Source organism: Anolis sagrei, chromosome 4 (genome assembly GCF_037176765.1).
Source record: "Anolis sagrei isolate rAnoSag1 chromosome 4, rAnoSag1.mat, whole genome shotgun sequence".
Lineage (NCBI taxonomy): Eukaryota > Metazoa > Chordata > Lepidosauria > Squamata > Dactyloidae > Anolis > Anolis sagrei.
Genome location: NC_090024.1, coordinates 1,769,738 through 1,792,309, shown reverse-complemented (window position 1 = coordinate 1,792,309; position 22,572 = coordinate 1,769,738). Strand labels below are relative to the sequence as shown.

General features: G+C 42.6%; 1 protein-coding gene across 1 annotated transcript; it reads right to left on the bottom strand.

The window, feature by feature from the left end:
• Window positions 1-1,520: 1,520 nt before the first annotated feature.
• LOC132775198 (protein lifeguard 1-like) lies at window positions 1,521-17,632 on the bottom strand. Its single transcript, XM_067467200.1, has 7 exons — window positions 17,248-17,632; window positions 16,980-17,039; window positions 16,773-16,873; window positions 11,489-11,689; window positions 11,256-11,384; window positions 11,017-11,160; window positions 1,521-2,457 (listed from the first exon to the last, which is right to left on the bottom strand). Exons 1-7 carry the CDS (start codon window positions 17,615-17,617, stop codon window positions 2,308-2,310), a joined length of 1,155 nt encoding a protein of 384 aa, XP_067323301.1. The 5' UTR covers window positions 17,618-17,632; the 3' UTR covers window positions 1,521-2,307.
• Between the last annotated feature and the right edge of the window lie 4,940 nt (window positions 17,633-22,572).

The window sequence follows — 22,572 nt, the reverse complement described above, 5'->3', positions numbered from 1 at the left end:
ATCATTTGGTGGCCATTAAATGGTCTGCAAGGTGAGTGAAGTATTGGTTGGACCTGATGGTCTTGCCTTCCAAGTAGTATCAGGATAACGTACTTCCTTACATAGCATTGACCATCACATAATAGTCGCACCCCCATTTTTGGGGTGGTAAACTTAGTATTTTTGTGTTCTTCACATAATAGTCGCAGAGCCATTTGGAACCGACTCCATTTCCCTTCCTTCTTTCTCTAAAGGCAGTTTAAAAAGTAAGGTTGCTTACCTGTAACCATGTTTCTTCGAGTGGTCAACTGTGAAATTCACACCTGTGGTATTTCCTGCGTCCACGCAGCTGAGTCGGATCCTTATTGAAAAGCTTTTGCCAAATCAGGGACTCCAGCCCCGCCCATCCACTCCAGTAATAAAGCCAGGCAGCGGGGCTTGAGGCCTTAGTTCCGTACCGCGAAAGACAGTCGGAGATAGAAGGCATGGCGGAGTGCGGGGAGGATGGGCGGGCTGTGTGAATTTCACAGTTGACCACTCGAAGAAACATGGTTACAGGTAAGCAACCTTACTTTCTTCAGCGTGGTCACTATAAAATCCACACCTGTCGTAGACTAGCGAGCAGTCCCATGGATGGTGGGCGTCATGCTAGTGCAGAAAAAAGAATTGCTCTCCCAAAAGCCACATGTTTTTTTGGTGGCCAAGTCCAATTTCTAATGGGAGACAAATATGTGTGGTGTTGACCAAATGGCCGCCCGACAAATGTCATCCAGTGACACACCATGCAAAAAAGCCACAGAGGTTTCCACTGCTTGAGTGGAATGAGCATGGATCTGAACAGGTAAGTCCAGTCCTGCCATCTGATATGCTAGCCGGATAGCTGCGACTATCCAGGCTGCCAGTCTCTGGGTAGAAACTGGAAGGACTTGAGTCAAACCAATAGTTGTTTTAGGAGAGAACACCGAGTTGTTGCTGCTTTCGTGGACAAAAGGAACTAAGGCCTCAAGCCCCGCTGCCTGGCTTTATTACTGGAGTGGATGGGCGGGGCTGGAGTCCCTGATTTGGCAAAAGCTTTTCAATAAGGATCCAAATCAGCTGCGTGGACGCAGGAAATACCAGAGGTGTGGATTTCACAGTGACCACGCTGAAGAAATTATGAAACGGGGGTCTCTGGGCGTCAGATCTTCCCTCCTCCCTTTAAAGAGCTCCATTTCAGATTTTGTAAACTGCCTTGCCTTTGGAGGAAGGAAGAGGCAAAACGGTTTAGAACAAATATGCAAACAAACAGGAACAAAGTTGTTTGTTGGAGGATGGATAATCTCTCCTCCACCTCCATTTTTGGAGGTAAGGCAAGTTTTCTGAAAAAAATTAATGAAAACAAACTGAATCAAAGGCAGATGTTTTCATCATGTAATAGTCTCACCCCCTTTTTGATGAAAAATTGGGAAAGTGCGACTATTATGTGATGAAATATGGAAGTTGGCGCCTCCCATTCCTATCCCTCCCCCCCCCCCCCCCCGAAGAGACAAGAGGCAGAAGGATCTGGTACATTCTCACTTTTTATTAGGACATCCTAGTTATACAGCTTTAGTGCAAAGGTTGCCCGGGGGCACGGTCGTGGCTGCTCAGCATGCAGTAGTGCAGGGCCCCCCTAAAGCCAGCCACAAGGGTCGGGGGTCAGGGGTCAAGGGGGGTAAAGGGGGAGGGGAGGAATGGCGCAGGGCCTACACCCCCTGCCCCCCCAAATGACATCAGGAGTCAGGAAATATCTTCACATCTCGGTATAAAAGGTTGCAGCAAAGAGAGCAACTGAGGGTCCATTCTGCCCATCCTGCCCCCTCCCAGAACCTAGAGGGAGGCCCCACTCATTTGGAAAAGCATATAAACAGAGCCCCCCCCCCTTCCTAAAGGCTTGGTCTCTTGTTAGGGAGGGGGGCGGGAGTGAGGAAAGGGGCTGGTGACGATGTGTGGTCGATGGGGGGGGGGGGGTATTGGGTGGCATGCCTGGGACAAGGAGGTCCCTCAAAACGAAACTGGACACCTCCAGATCAAAATACAAAAGAGAGAGAAGGGGAGGGGAGGGAAGAGACAGACGAGCACAGCCTATATACAGCCCCCCCCCCCCACCAAATCTTGCTCGTCCCCATCATTCACGCATAGACAAAACCAAAGGGGGTGGGGGAGGGAGGAGGAGTATAAATCCTGGGTTGAGGGGTCAAAAGGGGAAGGAAGGAGCACAATGACCACAAAGAAACGAGGGGAGGGTCCGAGGGTGATGCTGCTGCTGCTGCCATTTGGAGAGAGAGAGGACCCCCCCTTCCGGACCCCCTACTCATTGCCGTGGCCGATGATGGCCAGGATGTAGAGGAAGATGTTGATAATGTCTGTGTAGAGGTTGAGGGCGGCAAAGATGTACTCCTCGGGGCTGAGGGCCAGCTGCTTGTTGCCCAGGATCATCTGCGTGTCCACCGCCAGGAACTGCAAGGGAGAGAGAAAAGGAGGTCAGGGGGGTCAGAGAAAAGAGGAGATTCCATCTGAACATGAGGAAGCACTTCCTGACTGTGAGAGCCGTTCAGCAGTGGAACTCTCTGCCCCGGAGGGAGTGTGGTGGAGGCTCCTTCTTTGGAAGCTTTTAAGCAGAGGCTGGATGGCCATCTGTCAGGGGTGCTTTGAATGCAATATTCCTGCTTCTTGGCAGAAGGGGGTTGGACAGGATGATGGCCCAGGAGGTCTCTTCCAACTCTTTGATTCTATGATTCTATGATTCTATGATTCTAGGGGGCGGATTGGGGATGCGCATGAGAACCCGTCACAGCAGCTCCAGCAGAGGAAGAGGCTGAAGAGGAAGCAGGAGGTGACCCCTGCTCGTGGGAAAAGCCTTCCCTTTTGGGGTGTGCTAGTGTGCAGATAGAATCATAGAATCATAGAATGTAAGACTGTAGGTTTTATATAGCAATATTAAATGATCACTCACAAGCCGGTTTTGCTTTGAAATGGATATATTGCTTGTTCCTCTGCAGCAAAGAAAGACACTACTGACTTTCCCCCACCACCACTTCCTTTTATACACCATTCCTGCCCATCTCCCTCTTCTCAGTTTCCTTATTACAGCTTGTTGCTTCACAAGTTCTAATACAGGCTTCAAAATGTCACAGAGATTTCAATGGAGTTATGGATAGATAGTTATGGATAGATAGTTATGGATATAATGGAGTTATGGATGTAACCTACGGATGTGAGAGCTGGACCTTAGGGAAGGCTGAGCGAAGGAAGATCGATGCTTTTGAGCTGTGGTGTTGGAGGAAAGTCCTGAGAGTGCCTTGGACTGCAAGAAGATCCAACCAGTCCATTCTCCAGGAAATAAAGCCCGACTGCTCACTGGAGGGAAGGAGACTAGAGACAAAGTTGAAGTACTTTGGTCACATCATGAGGAGACAGGAAAGCCTAGAGAAGACAATTATGCTGGGGAAAGTGGAAGGCAAAAGGAAGAGGGGCCGACCAAGGGCAAGATGGATGGATGGCATCCTTGAAGTGACTGGACTGACCTTGAGGGAGCTGGGGGTGGTAACGGCCGACAGGGAGCTCTGGCGTGGGCTGGTCCATGCGGTCACGAAGAGTCGGAGACGACTGAACGAATGAACAACAACAACAAATGGATAGAAAACTGGATAAATCCCACCCCACAAAAGAAGAAAAGGGGGAAAGGAATATAACAGAACTTAATAAAGTAATAACTAGAGAGAGATTGATAGATGTTTGGAGAACGATAAAGGGTAATGAAAAAAGATTTACTTTCTACTCCTCAGTGCATAAAAATTATTCAAGAATAGATTATTTCTTTGTTTCAAAAGACTTAATTTCCAAAACTCAAGATGCTGAAATAGAGATTATAAACATTTCAGATCATGCACCCATTAGTATTATAATACAAATTAAAAAAATTATAGGAGCATAGTATCTAGATCTAAGGAAGTCATGCTACCCATGCTCTATGCCGCTTTGGTTAGACCACTTTACCTGGAATATTGTGTCCAATTCTGGGCACCACAATTCAAGAGAGATATTGACAAGCTGGAATGTGTCCAGAGGAGGGCGACTAAAATGATCAAGGGTCTGGAGAACAAGCCCTATGAGGAGCGGCTTAGGGAACTGGGCATGTTTAGCCTGAAGAAGAGAAGGCTGAGAGGAGATATGATAGCCATGTATAAATATGTGAGAGGAAGCCACAAGGAGGAGGAGGGAGCAAGCTTGTTTTCTGCTTCCTTGGAGACTAGGACGCGGAACAATGGCTTCAAACTACAAGAGAGGAGATTCCACCTGAACATTAGGAAGAACTTCCTGACTGTGAGAGCCGTTCAGCAGTGGAACTCTCTGCCCCGGAGTGTGGTGGAGGCTCCTTCTTTGGAAGCTTTGAAGCAGAGGCTGGATGGCCATCTGTCAGGGGTGATTTGAATGCAATATTCCTGCTTCTTGGCAGAATGGGGTTGGACTGGATGGCCCATGAGGTCTCTTCCAACTCTTTGATTCTATGATTCTATGATAGGCTAGCTAAAAGATGGAGAATTGATAATAGAGTACTAGAAGATAAAAAAAATCAGGAAAAATAGCAAAAGAACTAGAGGAAATTTGGGAGATAAACAACAATAATCAATGTTTTGTTGCAATAGTATGGGATACAATGAAGGCAGTGGCCAGAGGACTCTTCATTAAAGAATATAATAGTTTAAAAAAACAACAGGAGGCAGAAGAAAAAAACTAGAGGCAGAAATCAAGGAATTAGAGAGAATCATAGAATCAAAGAGTTGGAAGAGACCTCATGGGCCATCCAGTCCAACCCCCTGCCAAGAAGCAGGAATATTGCATTCAAATCACCCCTGACAGATGGCCATCCAGCCTCTGCTTAAAAGCTTCCAAAGAAGGAGCCTCCACCACACTCCGGGGCAGAGAGTTCCACTGCTGAACGGCTCTCACAGTCAGGAAGTTCTTCCTCATGTTCAGATGGAATCTCCTCTCTTGTAGTTTGAAGCCATTGTTCCGCGTCCTAGTCTCCAAGGAAGCAGAAAACAAGCTTGCTCCCTCCTCCTCCCTGTGGCTTCCTCTCACATATTTATACATGGCTATCATATCCCCTCTCAGCCTTCTCTTCTTCAGGCTAAACATGCCCAGCTCCTTAAGCCACTCCTCATAGGGCTTGTTCTCCAGACCCTTGATCATTTTAGTCGCCCTCCTCTGGACACATTCCAGATTGTCAATATCTCTCTTGAATTGTGGTGCCCAGAATTGGACACAATATTCCAGATGTGGTCTAACCAAGAAGATATATGACAGAACAAAATCGAATGAGTTATGCAAAATTAATAGCAAAGATGCAAGAACTTGAAAAAAGAGGGATTGAAACAACACAGAGAGATTTGATTTATTTAAACAGAGAGTATTTTGAGTATAGTAATAAAAACTCTTAAGTTATTAGCTAATGCAGCACAAATTAGGAAACAAAAGAAATGGATAACTGTGATTAAAGATAAAGATGGAAAACAGTGCATGAGAATGGAGGATAAAATACTAATTTTTCAGGAATTCTATCAGGAGCTATATACAGCAAATGAAGCCCCTAGGAAGAAAGTTGAAGAGTATATAGATAAACATTGTAAAATAAAGATCCAAGAAACAGATAAATTAATTATGGAACAAGCAATATCAGAGAAAGAGATTGAGGAAATTATAGACAATTTAAAACCTGGAAAGACTCCAGGGCTGGATGGGTTGGGACCAGAATATTACAAAAAAATTCAAAACATTATTGATACCTAAATTAAAAGATCTATATAATAAAATAATAAAAGGAGAAAAAATTCCGCCATCATGGGAACAGTCATTGATCACTTTGATATTAAAACCCAATAAAGACCCTACAGACCCAGGATCGTACAGACCTATCGCATTAATAAACCAAGATGCAAAAATATTAACTGCCATACTGGCTAAAAGGATGAATAAATTTATATATAATCAAAGAAGATCAGTGTGGATTTATAGGAGGAAGGCAAATGTCAAATTTAATGGGTAGGGTATTAAACGTAATTAATAGTATTAAAAAAAGAAATTTAGTGGCAGGAGTATTAGCTCTGGATATTTATAAGGCATTTGATAGTGTATCCTGGCAGACAATGACATTAATATTAGCTAAATTTGGATTTGGAGAAAAATTTAGAAACCTAATTGATAAATTATATTCAAAAAATTATGCCCAAATAATGGTGAATGATGGTTTAACAGAGAAAATAGATATAACACGAGGCACGGGAAAGGGATGTCACCTTTCCCCAATTTTATTCACAATTGTAATGGAACTATTAGCTAATGTAGTTAGAGACGACAATAGTATAAAAGGAATAGGAATAAAACAGAAATATAAAATAAATGTGTTTGCAGATGACACCCTTTTATCAATGGAACATCCAATAAAACAATGGGAGAAAATCGAGGCTCATTTAACAGAATTTGGATTAATGACAGGGTTACAAATTAATTGAAACAAAACAGAAATGATGGTATTTAATTATCAAGAAGAAGAGATAAAAAATATAAAACAGGAGGGGAAAATTAAAATCAAAGAAACAATTAAATATTTAGGAATAAATATAACTAAAGATTTAAAAAACGTAGAAATAAATAATCTAACCAAATTAAGAAAAGAAATTGATAAGAAATTGCTGGAATACAATAAGCTCAAATTATCATGGTTCGGTAGGATAGCATTAATTAAAATGAAGATATTACCCAAACTAAATTTTCTATTCAGAATGCTATTGTTGGGGTTCAGCCTGAGTTTGAACTTGAACCTGATTCTCTGTTTGTTTCTCCTGATGCTAATGAAAATATATTTACTGATGCTAGTGGAAATGTACCTTTTGATGCCAATGCTCCTGAAATGAGTGAGGAAGAAACTGCTGTAGGTTTGGAAAATGCCAATGTTCCTGAAATTAGTGAGGAAGGAACTTCTGTAGATTTGGAAAATGAAAGTACCAGTGTTCATGAGAATGTTTCAGAGGGAAGTCATGACCTTTCCCTCCCTTCTGCACCTGGTAACTTTAATGACAACAGAAGGGGCCAGATTTGGCAAGACAGAAGTAGATCACTCAGCTTGCGTAGGTCTTCCCAAATTAAAGAATTACAAACATTGGCTTGAAAGCAGAGGGGCGGTTCACGGAACCAATTCTTCGGCTTTAATTGCCTTCCGCCGGGCTGACTTTCTCAGTTCAGGCATCGTTTCAGATTGATGAAGACCTTGGCAGTTCTCCCAGTTTCCCTGGCTATGGTCTTGAAAGATTTCTAGGATATCAAGTACGGTTAGTGGATTGCTAACAGGTTCCAGTATTTTACAGTGTGGCTTTGGGTTTTGCTTTGTCCATTTAAAATTCATGTTTGCTGATTTTGCTGTGGCTTTTGACTTGCATTTTTCCTTTATTTTGTAATCATTTTTCTTCAATAAAAAAGGATTGTTTTTCACAGTCAAGTGTGGTGGATAGTTATCTTAGGGCCTCGTTCCCTGCTCTGGTTTGCAACAGCTACCTGTAAAAATTTCAGATCAAGAAATAAAAATCTGGCAAAACATGTTAAATCTGTACTGTAATGGGAACAAAAAAGCTAGAATAAATAAAAGTTTATGGTATAAGTCACAGAGGGAGGTCTTAGATTACCAAACCTTAAGTTATATTATCAATCAAATCAAATTAGATATATAGTAGAAAGTTTAGCAAAACAAAAGAGCTTGGAGTGGTTAGAAGAAGATGATAAAAAATTAGAACTGAAATTAGAATACATTTTTATAGGGGTAATAGAGAAAAAGGTAAAAAGAAATGGTATAACAATTTAAACAATCCCTTTCTAAAAATATTTTAGAGATTTGGGGGAGATATAAAAAAACCCTAATGCCAGGTATTTCTCCTAGCATGCCAGTTTTAATGACAGAAAACTTCCCAGAAAATTTTAAAAAAGAACTTGAAGTAGAAATTAATGGAAGAGGTTTAATGAAAGTAAAAGACTGGGATCTGGAATATGGAAAGAATAAAAGAGGAATTAGGAGACTTAGATTGGTATAAGTATCTACAATTGGGTAAATGGTCAAGTGATATATGGAAAAAGTATAATGGGGGTAGGGAATACACAAAAATAGAAAAGATGATAACTCAAAGGGAGACTAAAGAAGAGAATATAACATTAAAAGGCACAGTAGGTGATATCTATAAAGTTATTAATGAATGAACAGGAACAAGATTATTTGAAGGAAGTATGGGAAACAGACTTGGGGGGGGAAATGAATAATCAAGAATGGGCAAACATATGTGTACAGGAGTTGATTATAATTTGTATGATTTTAACTGTATTTGTGTTTAGATTGGCTGCAGTAATGCTGGAGCAGCCTAAGTCAGAGGAGTCCTCCATGTGCGTTGCCATGGAGACCGATGCAGGAGAGAGGGAAGTGGGAGGAGCTTAGAGAGGAGAGTTTGAAAAAAACGGCAGCTAAAAATCAGTTAGGGTTTAGGTTTAGAGGAGTGAGCAGTCAGGAGTTAGGTTCAGAGGAGTGAGGAGTTAGGAGTTGGGAGAGAAGGAAAGGAAAGGTGGCGGAGTGACTTGTGAAGCAAAACTGTGAGACTTTGAAAAGCTGGGTTTGGCTATTGGAAGTTTCTCAGGCTAGTGCAATCGAATGATGAAACATAGCTGGTATTCTTTTAGTCTTAGGAGAGGCCAAAGAATTGTTTACTTAGTATTTGATCTAGGGAGGATCAACTAAGGGAAACATCCCTGTATGGAAACTTTGTCTGAAACAAGTGCTCTACGTCAAAAAGATACTGTGTTACTTGAAAGAATGAACTGTTAAAGTTACAAGTATTATTCCAAGTGCAACAAAGAAAAGTTACGTCTTGCAACCACACGCTGTGTGATCTCTGGATGTAGGTGAACTACAACTCTAAAACCAAAGGAAGCTGCCCATCAAACCCTTCCAGTATTTTCTGTTGGTCATGGGAGAACTCTGTGTCAAGTTTGGTTCAATTCCATCGTTGATGGGGTTCAGAATGCTCTTTGATTATAGGTAAACTATAAATCCCAGCAACCACAACTCCCAAATGACAAAATCAAATTTTTTTTGAGTGAAGGACATACATTGGGTTGTTAGGTGTCCAGTGGTTTTTGAGTTCTATTAATCCCACAAACGAACATTACATTTTTATTTATATAGATTTATTTCCTATATTTATACCCTGCCCTTCTCCCCCCCCCCCCCCAAAAGGGGACTCATGCTTACATATTCCAAAAACCACTTTCAAAAAGACAGAAAATAGAATGCTTTCCTCATTTTAATTGGAACTATTTTATCTTCAGAAATGCTAAAACCATGCTTTATGTTCAGATTGTAACAATAAAAATACATGATTTTTACATTACATATTTACATTACGATTCATAACAGTAGCAAAATAGGACATGTGCAGTGTGCATAGGAATTTGGTCATCGTTTTTTTAAAAAACTATAGTCCGGACCTCCAACGGTCTGGGGGACAGTAATCTGGCCCCCCGTTTAAAAAGTTTGAGGACCCCTGATGTAAACAAACAGACTTTTGGAAAATATGGGGAAAATTTATCGAGTATGTGTTTAATGAGGGAAAAGGGTCTAAGCCAGCAAGAGAAACAATGATATTTTGGAATGGTGAAATAACATGACTTGGTTGGTCCTGGTGAATGAAGGGGGCACAAACTAAGGGGAAGGGAAAGAGGGGGGGGGGAGTATCAAAGAGAAACAACAGGAATGGACCATGGTCAATATCCAAAGAGTGCTCATCATTATGCTTCCAAAACAGAATAAGATTGAATAATGGGACATGTCTAGAATTTGCATGTTGCATATATGTTACGATCATATTGTATTTGGAGAGTGAATTTATTTTATTTATTTATTTATTTGGTTTACTTTTACCCCGCCCTTCTCACCCCGAAGGGGATTCAGGGCGGCTTACACATCCAATACAAACCCAATTCCTCCTCCTACATGGTCAGCGTTCGCCATCTAATAGGCCTGGGCGGTTTCGTTTCGTTAATTCGTAATTCGTTAATAATTCGTTAATTTTTCCAATTACAAAACGATAACAAACCATTCTGGAGCAATCATTAAAAAAACCGAATTTTTAAACACATTTGTAAATGCTTCGTATTTCGTTATTGTATTCGTTTCGTTATTGTTCTGAGGTCGTTTCGTTATTATTTCCGCATGTCTGGGCCAGTTTTATGGTTTAATTAGTGAAAAAAAATTATAATATCACACCAACAGTCAAGAACAGAGGGAGAGGGAAGCTTCAGAAGTTTTTGGAGGTTTTTCGCGTATTTCGCGGTCGCGTCCGCCATTAACGAATCGATTCGTAATTGTTTCGGAAATCGATTCGTTAATTTTTTACCATTTACGAGATTTCGTAAATATCGAACTTTTTAAAAGGAAAATTTTGTAATTATTTTAAATATCGAAACAAAAAAAAAACCCCAAATACAAATCGATTTTAGAAACAATTTTTTGCGTTGTTACCCAGGCCTACTATCTAATAGTTCTAATTTTCAATTCCACTACATCAATCCTATTGGTCTTACTCGTCTGATTGTCTTATTTAATTGCCAGATTGCCCAAAGGCCTGGTCCCATAACCACGTCTTCACCCTCCTCCTGAAGGAGAGGAGGGATGATGATATCCTGATTTCCCCCGGGAGTGAGTTCCACAGGTGAGGGGCCACCACTGAGAAAGCCCTGCTCCTTGTCCCCACCAGCCTCACTTGTGACAGTGGTGGGGTCGAGAGCAGGGCCCCCTCAGATGATCTCAGACTCCGAGGTGGGACGTAGAGGGAGATACGTTTGGACAGATACACTGGACCGGAACCGTACAGGGTTCTTTGCCCACCCATTTCCACCAAAGGAAGCACAGCAGACCCAGAGGGGATCTGCACGGATACCCCCCCCCTCACGCACATCACCCCAGCCCCGCTGGAAACTCACGCAGGTGAAGAGGAGGGCCCCCAGCGAGGCGTAGACGATCTGCAGGATGCGGTTCCGGATGAAGATGCAGAGGATGGCGAAGATGAAGAGGACCATCAGGCAGACGAGCAGCACCCCCCGGCAGGAAGTGAAGTCGTACTTGGTCTGCGGAAAGGGAAGGCAAAGCCGGCATGGCCGTCAACAAAGGAGCACCGAGGATTGTCCACAAACACCCCCACCAGGATCTTTGGGAGACCCACCTGCAGGGAGAAGATGACGACGGTGAAGCAGACAATGGTGGTGATGCCCACGGCCATGATGACGACATATGTGTCATAGAAGGTAGCGATCATGCCCACCATGTAGGAGAGGCTCAGCGTCAGGATGGACTGCGGGGAGAGGAGAGAGCGTGGGCAGGGCACCCCATTAGTTGCCCCATTAGTAGTCGTGGGGCAGCCCCTCGTCACCCACCCCTCCCTGCCCTCTACCCTACCAGGGCCACCAGGTTCCAGGGGTGCTTGCGCCGGAACTCCCCGCAGCAGCTGAGCACGATGAGGGAAGTGAAGAAGACGGCGTAGGAGATGTAGTACGTCCAGACGTTCCTCCGCACAAAGTCCTTCATGTCCTTCACAAAGGTGAAGATGGCCACGAAGGCAAAGGTGACCGAGAGCTGGACGGTCAGGACCAGGAACACCTGCGGGGTACAAGGACGGGTGCTCAGGTGGGGACCACGACTGCAAATCGTTTATAGTCACACTTGTATACCCTACACGTTGTCAGGTATTCCTTCAACCTGACGCAGAGTTTCCCAGCCCAACCCTCCAGTATTTGCTGAAAATAGCAGCCTTCTTCAAGCCTCCTACACTGGCTATTTGTTTTATTGATTGATTTATAATTCGAACTTCTATGCGGCCACTCCCCTGGGGCTCGGAGCGGCTTACAAGAACAAGCTAAAATCAAACACAATTTAAAAACAAAACAATTTAAAAACAACAATATCAAAAATCAAACGCCTGTCGAAACAGATATGTCTTACATGCCCTGCAGAAAGCTGGTAAGTCCCGTAAGGCACAGACTTCAGGTGGCAGAGTATTCCAGAGCGATGGTGCCACTGCTGTAAAGGCTCTGCGCCTGGTTGCTGTTAGACACAAGGTCTTGACACTGGGGACTTCCAATAGATCTTGGTCCTCAGAGCGGAGGGATCTCTGGGGTTGGGAGGGGGTGAGGCGGTCCCTCAGGTACATCGGCCCCAGACCATGCAAGGCCTTCAAGGTGAGTACCATCACTTTGAAAGTGATCCGATGCTCAATTGGTAACCAATGCAGCTGAAGTAAGATTGGTGTGATGTGGCATCTCATCGGAGCTCCCGCAAGAAGCCGAGCAGCTGCATTTTGCACCAATTTGAGCTTCCAGATCACCAGTAGAGGAAGGCCAATGGAGAGGGCATTACAGTAGTCCAGTCTTGAGATGACCGTAGCCTGGATCACCGTAGCCAGGTCGTCCCTGGACAGGGAGGGGGCCAGCCGTCTAGCCTGCCGCAGGTGAAAGAAAGCGGTTCTGCTCACGGCGGAGAGAGACCTGGTCCTCCATCCTCAGCAGAGGGTCCAAAAGGACTCCCAGACTCTTGACCAACGATGACGGGCGTAGCGCCTCGCCATCCAGGGTAGGCAGCTGGATGTCCCCACTGCCCGGTCGACCCAGCCATAGGATCTCCGTCTTTGCTGGATTCACCCTCAACCTGCTGGCATGCAACCATCCAGTAACGGCCTCGAGGTACTGATGGAAATAATAATCGGGTACAGAGTCCGGTCGGCCTTCCATCTTCAACACCAGCTGAGTGTCATCCGCGTACTGGTAACACTCCATCCCAAAACCTCGAACCAGCTGAGCAAGTGGTCGCATATAGATGTTAAACAACAGAGGGGAGAGAATGGCCCCCTGAGGAGGAACCCCACAAGGTAGAGGGGACCTCTCAGAGACCAGGCCTCCCCTCTCCACTCGTTGTCCACGGTTGTGAAGAAAGGAGGACAGTCAGTTTAAAGCTCTCCCCCTGACTCACTCCAGCAACAGCAAGGCGGTGGGTCAAAAGGTTGTGGTCGACTGTGTCAAACGCTGCTGTGAGATCCAAGAACACAAGCAGCGCCGACCTACCCTGGTTAAGCTGGCATCGAAGGCCATCCGTGATGGAGACCAGCACAGTCTCTGTCCCGTGCCCCGCACGGAAGCCAGACTGGAAGCGATCTAGTCTGGCTGTGTTGTCTAGGAAGTGCTGCAACTGCTCCGTTGCTGCCCTCTCAATCCCCTTGCCCAGAAACAAGAGGTTCGAAACTGGGCGGTAACTGGAGGGAACCGAGGAATCTAAATCTGGTTTCTTCAGCAGGGGAGAGAGAGACCACCGCCTCTTTTAAACCCTCTGGGAAAAACCCTTGCACTTTGAGCCTGAGAAAACCTCAGCACCTAGGCCAGCTGCAGAAATTAATGAGCCGGTAGATAGGAGAAATGCTTTCAGTCACCACAGACAAACAAACCAAGTTCTCAGACACTCTACCAGATTGCGAGAGAGATTGATTACAGAGTCAACGCTGAAAAGAAATCCATTCCTGGCCACTTGGGATAAAGTGTAGATGAGGGGATAAAAGTGGCAAGTACAGAATCTGTAGCCAGACGAAGCAATGTTGGAATTGAGTCAAGATGTTGTCCCAGGTCCCTGGAAGCCTTGCCTTGGATAGATTCCTGTGCCAACTGCCTTGTTTGATTCATGTTCAAGTTTTGGAGTTTTACCTTGGAAGTTTCAGTGTTTCAGTACAGATAACACAAGGCAGCTTTCTTATGATCAAACAGTCCAAAGTCTAAAGCATCTCTGAGCATCTTATGGTATCTGTCCTCTAAAATGGAGTCTGATGTTCAATGCCATAGACACACAACATGTATAGACAGACACACAGGGCAATTTAACATTCCAGCTTTTCTTGAGGGTATTCTGCCCACCAGGGGAGCTGTCCCTTGACTGACCATTTGTGACACTGATGAAGTACTTCCTCATTCTTTGCATGCTTGCTGGAGATTTTTATGGCCTCATAAATTAGTTAAAGGAAGGCTGAGAAGGGCGGTATACAAATACAGTAAATTAATTAATTAATTAATTAAATTTGCCTCCCTGCATAAGCGGTAACTAAATTTCCTACTTGACAGATGCAACTGTCAGATTCCATCTGAATATGAGGAAGAACTTCCTGACTGTGTGAGCCGTTCAGCATTGGAACTCTCTGCCCCAGAGTGTGGTGGAGGCTCCTTCTTTGGAGGTGTGCAGAAGTTATTGAAACTATGTATATGTTTAACTGTTAGAATATATTCGTGTTGGTAACAGTAGCTGAAAGCTAGAGCTAACTGGTTGTATCCACAGTGCGGTTGCCAAGGAGACCAGGCAAGAGAGTGAGAAGTGGGCGGAGCCTAGCAAGAAAATGTTATCTGCGTCTTTGAAAAGAAGAGTTCAGTTTAGAGTTGGGAGTTAGGAGTTCGGAGTTAGCAGTTGAGAGAGGGGAGTGAAGAGTGGAGAAGCAGTGTGTGTGAATAGCCAGAGGTTTCTTCAGTCTAGGAAGGCTGAAGAGGGAAACCTAAATAGTTTCATTAGTCAGAGAGGACTAAGGGAAGCTTGTTTAGATCACTAGTTAGGAAAGAACTAGAGATCTAGGATTTGATCAAGAAGGATCAAATTAGAAGGCTATTCACATTAGGAAACATTGTTATTAAAGTGCTTCACCTCAGTAAAAGTCAAACACAAGTTGTGTCATCGTGAAGAGTGAACTGTATTGCAAACCAAGTTACATTCCAAGTTCTATAAGTTATTCCAAGTTATTTAACAGTCTGCAACCATACGCTTTGTACAAAATAAACTTATTAACTTTTGTTGAAGACCGTGTCAACTCCATTAATCTGCGTCTGGGGAGCCAGTTCTCATCGGCAATACCTCACGTTGGTGGCAGTTACCTTAATTACATCCATAATCATCCACATCTGTATAATTGGTGGCAGAATTTAAGTGCAGACAGTACAATTAGTGACAGCGGGTGGGTTCTTTAAAATTAAAAACCCTGTACCCTGTCTGTTGTTGCTATTGCAGCACCTTCACAATTAGCACAATTGTACATCTGGTGCATGCAGACTTCGCAATTTGGTGTCAGAGGTGGGATAGACTTCGCAGGAGATTTTTAAACAGAGGCTAGATGGCCATCTGTCGGGGGTGCTTTGAATGCAATATTCCTGCTTTTTGGCAGGGGGTTGGACTGGATGGCCCATGAGGTCTCTTCCAACTCTAGGATTCTATGATTCTAACTGTCTTTTGGGCTGCAAAGGTTGACAGCAAGCTACATAAAATTGGTTGGAAGCCCACTCCGACCCGAGCTGGCTTTGAACGCATGACATTTCGGTCAGTAGTGATCTTAATGCAGCTGACTCCCAGCCAGCTGCGCCACAGTCCCGGTGCATATGATATGTTTGTACTCACCTGAGGGATTGAATGCTTTCTTTTTTGTATGTGTAAACTGCCCTGAGTCCCTTTGAATTGTATGACTGGGGTCTGACTAAGTCCTATTAAGGTCTGGAAAAGCTGAAGGCACCATCCTAAAAAAGTGAAACCTGGAAAACTGCATTATGGAAAGTAAGTACAAAGGAGCTGAAGAATTCATTAACATGAGAAGTGCTACTGAGAAATCCAGAAAACAACTGCTGAATGGTTGTTTGTAAACAACACCTGTTTCTACAGTCAAACACAACGTTACCTTAAGAAACAACCTACCTGTTTTGGGATTGATGAGGTTCCAGCAGTTCTGAGCTGAATGTCAGAGATTATTTAAACAACTGAGTAATGCATAAACATCTTGTAAGACTGCAGGATTTATATAGCAATCTTAAATGATCACTCACAAGCCGGTTTTGCTTTGAAATGGATATATTGCTTGTATCTCTGCAGCAAGGAAAGACACGACTGACTACATAAGGAGACTTTTTTCATTTTCGACTGTGTGGCAGATCTAAGAGGAATGCAGCATTTTGAACATCCGCCACCTTCCTCCCAACAAGCCTGATCAGCTTAACGGAGAGGGATGGTGAGTATGAATGTTGAATGGATGTGGAGTGAATGCGGAGTAGAGGTGATTTTTCCCCTTTCTCTGTGTAACTAATATAGCTATTACAAAACCCAGTACAGGAGTCTGTGTGTCTACACCTTTCTCTGAACGTGCCTGATGTACTCTGTCTCATAGAATCATAGAATCAAAGAGTTGGAAGAGACCTCATGGGCCATCCAGTCCAACCCCATTCTGCCAAGAAGCAGGAATATTGCATTTAAATCACCCCTGACAGATGGCCATCCAGCCTCTGCTTAAAAGCTTCCAAAGAAGGAGCCTCCACTACACTCCGGGGCAGAGAGTTCCACTGCTGAACGGCTCTCACAGTCAGGAAGTTCTTCCTCATGTTCAGATGGAATCTCCTCTCTTGTAGTTTGAAGCCATTCCTTCATTGCGTCCTAATGGAGAGGGATGGTGAGGATGAATGTTGAATGGATGTGGAGTGAATGCGGAGTAGAGGTGATTTTTTCCCCTTTCTCTGTGTAACTAATATGGCTATTACAAAACCCAGTACTGGAGTTTGTGTGTTTACACCTTTCTCTGAAGGTGCCTGATGTACTCTGTCCCACTGATAACAGATTCAAGAACATTTTCAAGGGTCATAAAGTATTTGTGACACAACGCCCCGCCTCCATCCACCGCACTGCTTACCTTGCGGATGAAGGCCTGGCGGATGTTCTTGTCGTCCCAATCCGTGGGGGTGAAGTCCTGGTTGTCATAGTAGGAGGGCGGCCCGTCACTGTGCATCGGGGCTGCAGGGGGAGGGAGGGAGGGAAGAATAAGGGTGTGCTCTCTCTCTCTCTCTGGCCCTGCCTGCCCCAAAGCGGCAATGGAGTGTGCCTGGGAGGGGGCGCTCACCGATACGTGCAGCCGCGTTTCCTGGTTTCTGTACCACATAGACAGGGTGTCTCGCTCCATCTGGGGGTGCGAAGGCAACAAGAGAAGAGAGGAGACTGAGCCGGACCCCAGAGTGCCCCACTGCGCTGTTCCAGGGGGGTGGTCCCCTCCTTACCAGTAAGACCCAGCGAAGGGAATGGGGCCACTCTTGCCCTGAACTCCCTTCTATCTTCCTAGGCTCCCCCCCCCCCAAAAACCCACCCACCCATAAGTCATTTAGGCTACTTACAGTCTTGGACCCCGGGGTGCTGCTGAGGGTAGGGCCCCTGTGGATAGGGCCCCTGCGGGTACGGCCCTTGTGGATAGGGCCCAGGTTGAGGGTATGGCCCCTGTTGAGGGTAGGGTCCCTGTTGAGGGTAGGGTCCCTGTTGAGGATAGCCCGCCTGCGGAGGGTAGGGCCCCTGTGGATATCCTGGCTGGCCGTAGACAGCGGGCTGTGGGTAGGGGCCTGGCTGCGAGTAGGGGGCCGGCTGCGGATAGGGGGCTGGTGGTGGGTAGGGGGGCTGGGCGTATCCTGACGGGGCAGGGGGCTGCTGCCCCGGAAAGGGGTCTCCCGACACCAGGAAGCTCTTCTCATGTGGCATGACTGCCACACTCATGGTTGCGTCGCCACCTCAGAGCTGGAGAGACAGAGAAAGAGAAAGAAAAAAGAGAAGAGAAGAAGGGGTCAAATGAGTGGCGGAAGGACCCTTCCCCGGCCAACAACCGTGTTTCCCACAATTCATTGAATGTCACTGCATTTCATCCACTCTAAGATGCCATCACGTGTAAGGCGCACCCTAATCTCAGTATCATCATCATCAACAAAAATACATAAGATACACCTGTGATTGTAAGACACACCCCATTTTTAGAGATATTTATACAGGGGGAAAGGCGTGGCTTAGAACTGAGGATAAATAGACAACTATGGAAACAAAAGAAAGCAACAACTAAGATACATTCTGAAATTATAAGGGAATAAAAGAAGAATCCGGGAATCTTTTGAACTCCTGAAACCTTTGTAAACTGGAGGAAAAAGGGAGAAGGGAGCGGAGATTGGAGATTTAAAATATATATACATATATAATTTTAAAACGGCATTGGTGACAATAAAAAAAAAGTGTCCCTTCCCCGTCCCATCCGTGCTAAAAACAGGCTTAACCAATGTTAAAGACAAGCAACTAAGAAACGAGTTGACTTTAATGGCAGCAGAGAAAGGCATCACAAGAAAGAGTACTGACCTTTTGTTGTGTCTACGGGAGGTCCTTCTTGTAAATAACGTCAGAGGACGGAAGACGGGAAGACGATGACCGGAAAGAGTGGGTACGGAAATGAAGTCAGAATAAGGAAATTAGAACTCAGACTATAGAGATAGTAAAGGAATAGACGTGGACTCTAGTGTGAACGGAAACGGAAACGGACGTTGAAAAGACGTAGTAGTACATAGAGCTATTAAAGTAAAGAACAACAGATTCAAAACAAAAACAAAAATTAAATTCAATAAAAATAAAATGAAAAAATAATTAAAAATAAAGGGAAGAGAGGAAAAATTGGAGAAAGGAGACAACGGACCAGGAAGAGAAGAAGACGGGTGGCGAACCAGGAGGAGAAGAAGACGAGCGACGGACCAGGAAGGGAAGTAGACGAGCGACGGACCAGGAAGGGAAGGAGACATGCGCCGGACCCGGAAGAGAAGCAGACGAAATCCAAAATTAAGGATTACAATGACAAAATAAGGAAATAAACAAGCTAATAGTGGAAAAAAGAATTAGATTCAGAGGCAAAGAAGGAGAAGAAATTGGAACTGAATGAACTTAAATTGAATAAATTCAAATTAAAAGGAAATAAGTTTAAAAAACGGACTAAATTGGAGCCAATTATATGAAGTAAAATAAATAAATAAATTATTAAAAAATATTAATATTAACATTAACATAAATTTAACTAATCAATAAATTAAGGAATTAAATTAAAAATTAATTGACGAACCAACTAAGATATATATCTATTTATACATATTTATATTATATTTATACATATCGAAGTGGTCATTTGAAGCAACTTACATTCCTCTCCTGCTAGGTATAATAAAAATAAAAGGTCATTTTACAAAACTTAAAATATTTCACTTCAGATGAATTACTAAATTAAATTAAATGAATTAAGCCAATTAAGGCTAGGAAATGTATTGTCCACTACTTTTAATCTTATCTACTGGGAACCAGGAAGTACCACAGATACAGAATGGTAACTCCAAAACACAAGGCGGAAAAGGAGGTCAAGGACCTCAAAGGTACAACAAGAAGGGGGTCTGGACAGGAAGAGGCGGCAACGGTAGGAACAGTAGGAACAACGACCGCAACAGGACCAACGGGTTGGAAAGACATTTTAAAGGAAATACAAAAATTGTCAGAAAAGCAAGATGAACTACAAAAAGACTTTGAAACAAAAGCAACTAGACATGAAGAGCAACAGAAATTGGGAAGAGATGGCGGAAATTAAAAAAGACCTAAGGGAAGAATGAGGAAAAATGAGTAAGGAAATAAATGCATTAAAAAAGGAGAAAATCAAAATAGAGAAAACCCAGACAAAAATACGAAAAAAGGTGGAATATCTAGACAATAAAAACACTAAATTAGAAAATCTCCATGAGAGATTAGAACAAAGCGAGATGGAATATCAGCTCAGATATTTCTTTCTGACTGATGAACTTAAGCGGTTAAATATCAGATTTAGGTGGGAGAAGAATGAAGGAATAATGACTACGTATAAAGGAGATAAATACTGGCTTACGTCAGAGGAGAAAGCTAAGGAATTCTACAAAAGATTGGAAAAAGAAAAACTGATAAAAACAACACCCAAATCAGCAGAAAGAGGGAAAAAACCTAAAAGGAAAAGATCCAAATCCCCAGAACTTCGAGAAGCAACGGCAACCATGCAATCGACCAATGAAGACGGTGACGACGAAGAGGATGGCGAGAAGACGGAGGAAGCACTAATAGAAGAGTAAAATGGTGGCGTTTACATACCAATTAAATTGCTATTCTAATAATGTAAATGGATTAAATTCACCCAATAAAAGGAAAATAATATTCAATTAGTTAAAGCGTGGAAAATATAATATTATTGCTTTACAAGAAACCCATATAGCGCAAAAGCACATATCCCATTTAGAACAAAAACAATTAGGCAAATTTTATTACTCATCAGCAGCGAAAAAGAAAAAAGGGGTAGTTTTATATATTGACGAACGGATCTCATCAGAACTGATCTTTAGAGATCAGGAAGGTAGACTGGTAGCGGTCAAAATAGTTATAGGCACAGATACCATCTTGATATGTAATATATATGCTCCAAATGGCTCAAAATCAAAATTTGTTAAGATTCTTAAGGAAAAATTAATAAATCAGCAAATTGACCACATGATTATAATGGGAGATTTCAATGGTATAATGGATTCGAAGATAGATAAATCGAGACAGCAGAGAAAATATAAGAAAGAAAATCAGAGTATTTTACCTAAAAGTTTCCTCTCATTGAAGGAAGAATTCGATTTAGATGACACCTGGAGATTACATAACTTTAAGGAGAAAGACTTCACATATTATTCCAGTAGACATGCAAAGTTGGTCTAGAATTGACATGATATGGACAACAAGGACACTTATAACAAAGGTCGACGAGATAAAAATCTTACCGAGAGACTTATTGGACCACAGCCCAATAATAATGTGTATAAACTATAAAAAATCAGCAAGAAGATGGAGGCTAAATGAAAACTTACTAAAAACACAGGAGGACATAAATAGATACAAGGCGAAATCGAGAGAATACTTTGAATTAAAAAATAAGGAGGACATTAAAATCCAGACGGTGTGGGATGCATGTAAAGCAGTTATGAGGGGACACCTGATTCAACATAACACAATAAGGAACAAGGGAAAAAGCCAAAAATTTAAAGAAATACAGGGGGAAATTTGGAAAAAAGAACAAGACTTAAAAAGAGAACCAGAAAATAGGGGGCTCAACAAGGAGTTAGACTTACTTAAAAAAGAGAAACACAATATGGAGTTAGAAGAAATGGCAAAACAACTAAAATATATTAAACAAATATCATTCGAGAACGCAAACAAGATCGGAAGATGGTTGGCTAGGAAATTAAGAAAAAAGAAACAAGCTCAATATAAACAAAATTCGAATAGGAGAGAGAGTAATAACTAAAGAAAGAGAAATTATTAAGGAATTTCAAAACTATTACCAACAACTCTATACCAGAGAAGAGATAGATAAAGAAAAAATTATGAAGTATCTGAACACACGAAATTTAGGGAAATTTTCAGAGGAACAAAGGGAAAAACTGAATAGACCAATCACACTTGAAGAAATTAAAAAGGCAATACAAAACTTAAACAATAACAAAGCACCTGGTCCCGATGGATATTCAGCTTGTTTTTTTAAATCTATGCAAGAAATTTTTTTACTAGTCCTACAAAGCATTATGAATAAAGCATTTACAAATCGGGAAATACCAGATTCGTGGAAAATAGCAGACATCATTTTGATTCATAAAGAAAGAACAGATATAGAGGAAATGAGGAACTATCGTCCAATATTGTTATTGAATTCGGATTATAATTTTTTTCGAGTATCCTAGCCAACAGATTCAAAGACTTTTTAAAAGACTCAATTGGGGAAGATCAAAATGGTTTTTTGCCGAATCTGAATATTAAAGACAATGTGAGAACAATTATAGACGCTTTGGAATATTATGAAATGCACCATCAAAAAGAAATGGCTTTACTTACTGTCGATGCTGAGAAAGCGTTCGACAATATTGGGACTTTTAAAAATTCTTATTTCAAGAGATAGACATCAGCTTCCATTTTCAGAAAGCAATTGAAGTGATTTACGAGGATCAGAAAACTAAATTGCTGATCAATGGGAATATAACAGAGGAAATAACAATAGAAAAAGGCACAAGACAGGGGTATCCATTGTCAACTCTAATCTTTATATTTGCTTTAGAAATTTTATTAAAGGACATTAGAGAAGACGACTCCTTGAGAGGTATTAAAATTGACAAACAAGAGTACAAAGTTAGGGCGTTCGCCGACGATTTAATATGTATAATTGAAAATCCGCGGCATAACATAATGAAATGGACCCAAAAATTGGAAGAATATGGAGGGATGGCAGGTTTAAAAATAAACAGAACTAAAACAAAGATTCTTACTAAAAATACTACAAATAAAATTAAAAAAAAAATTACAAGAAATAGGTGGAATTAAAATAGCATCCAAAATCAAATATTTGGGTATTTGGCTAACGGCAAGGAACTTGCAATTACTGGAAAACAACTATCTAAGCAAATGGAAAGAAATTAACAACAGACTGGTTCAAGATTGGGAAAGGCATACAGCAAGGCTGCATCCTCTCACCCAGCCTTTTTAACTTGTATGCAGAACACATCATGCGAGGATGTGCGGGGCTTGACGAATGCAAAGCTGGGGTGGAAATGGCTGGAAGAAACATCAACAACCTCAGATATGCAGATGACACCACTCTGATGGCC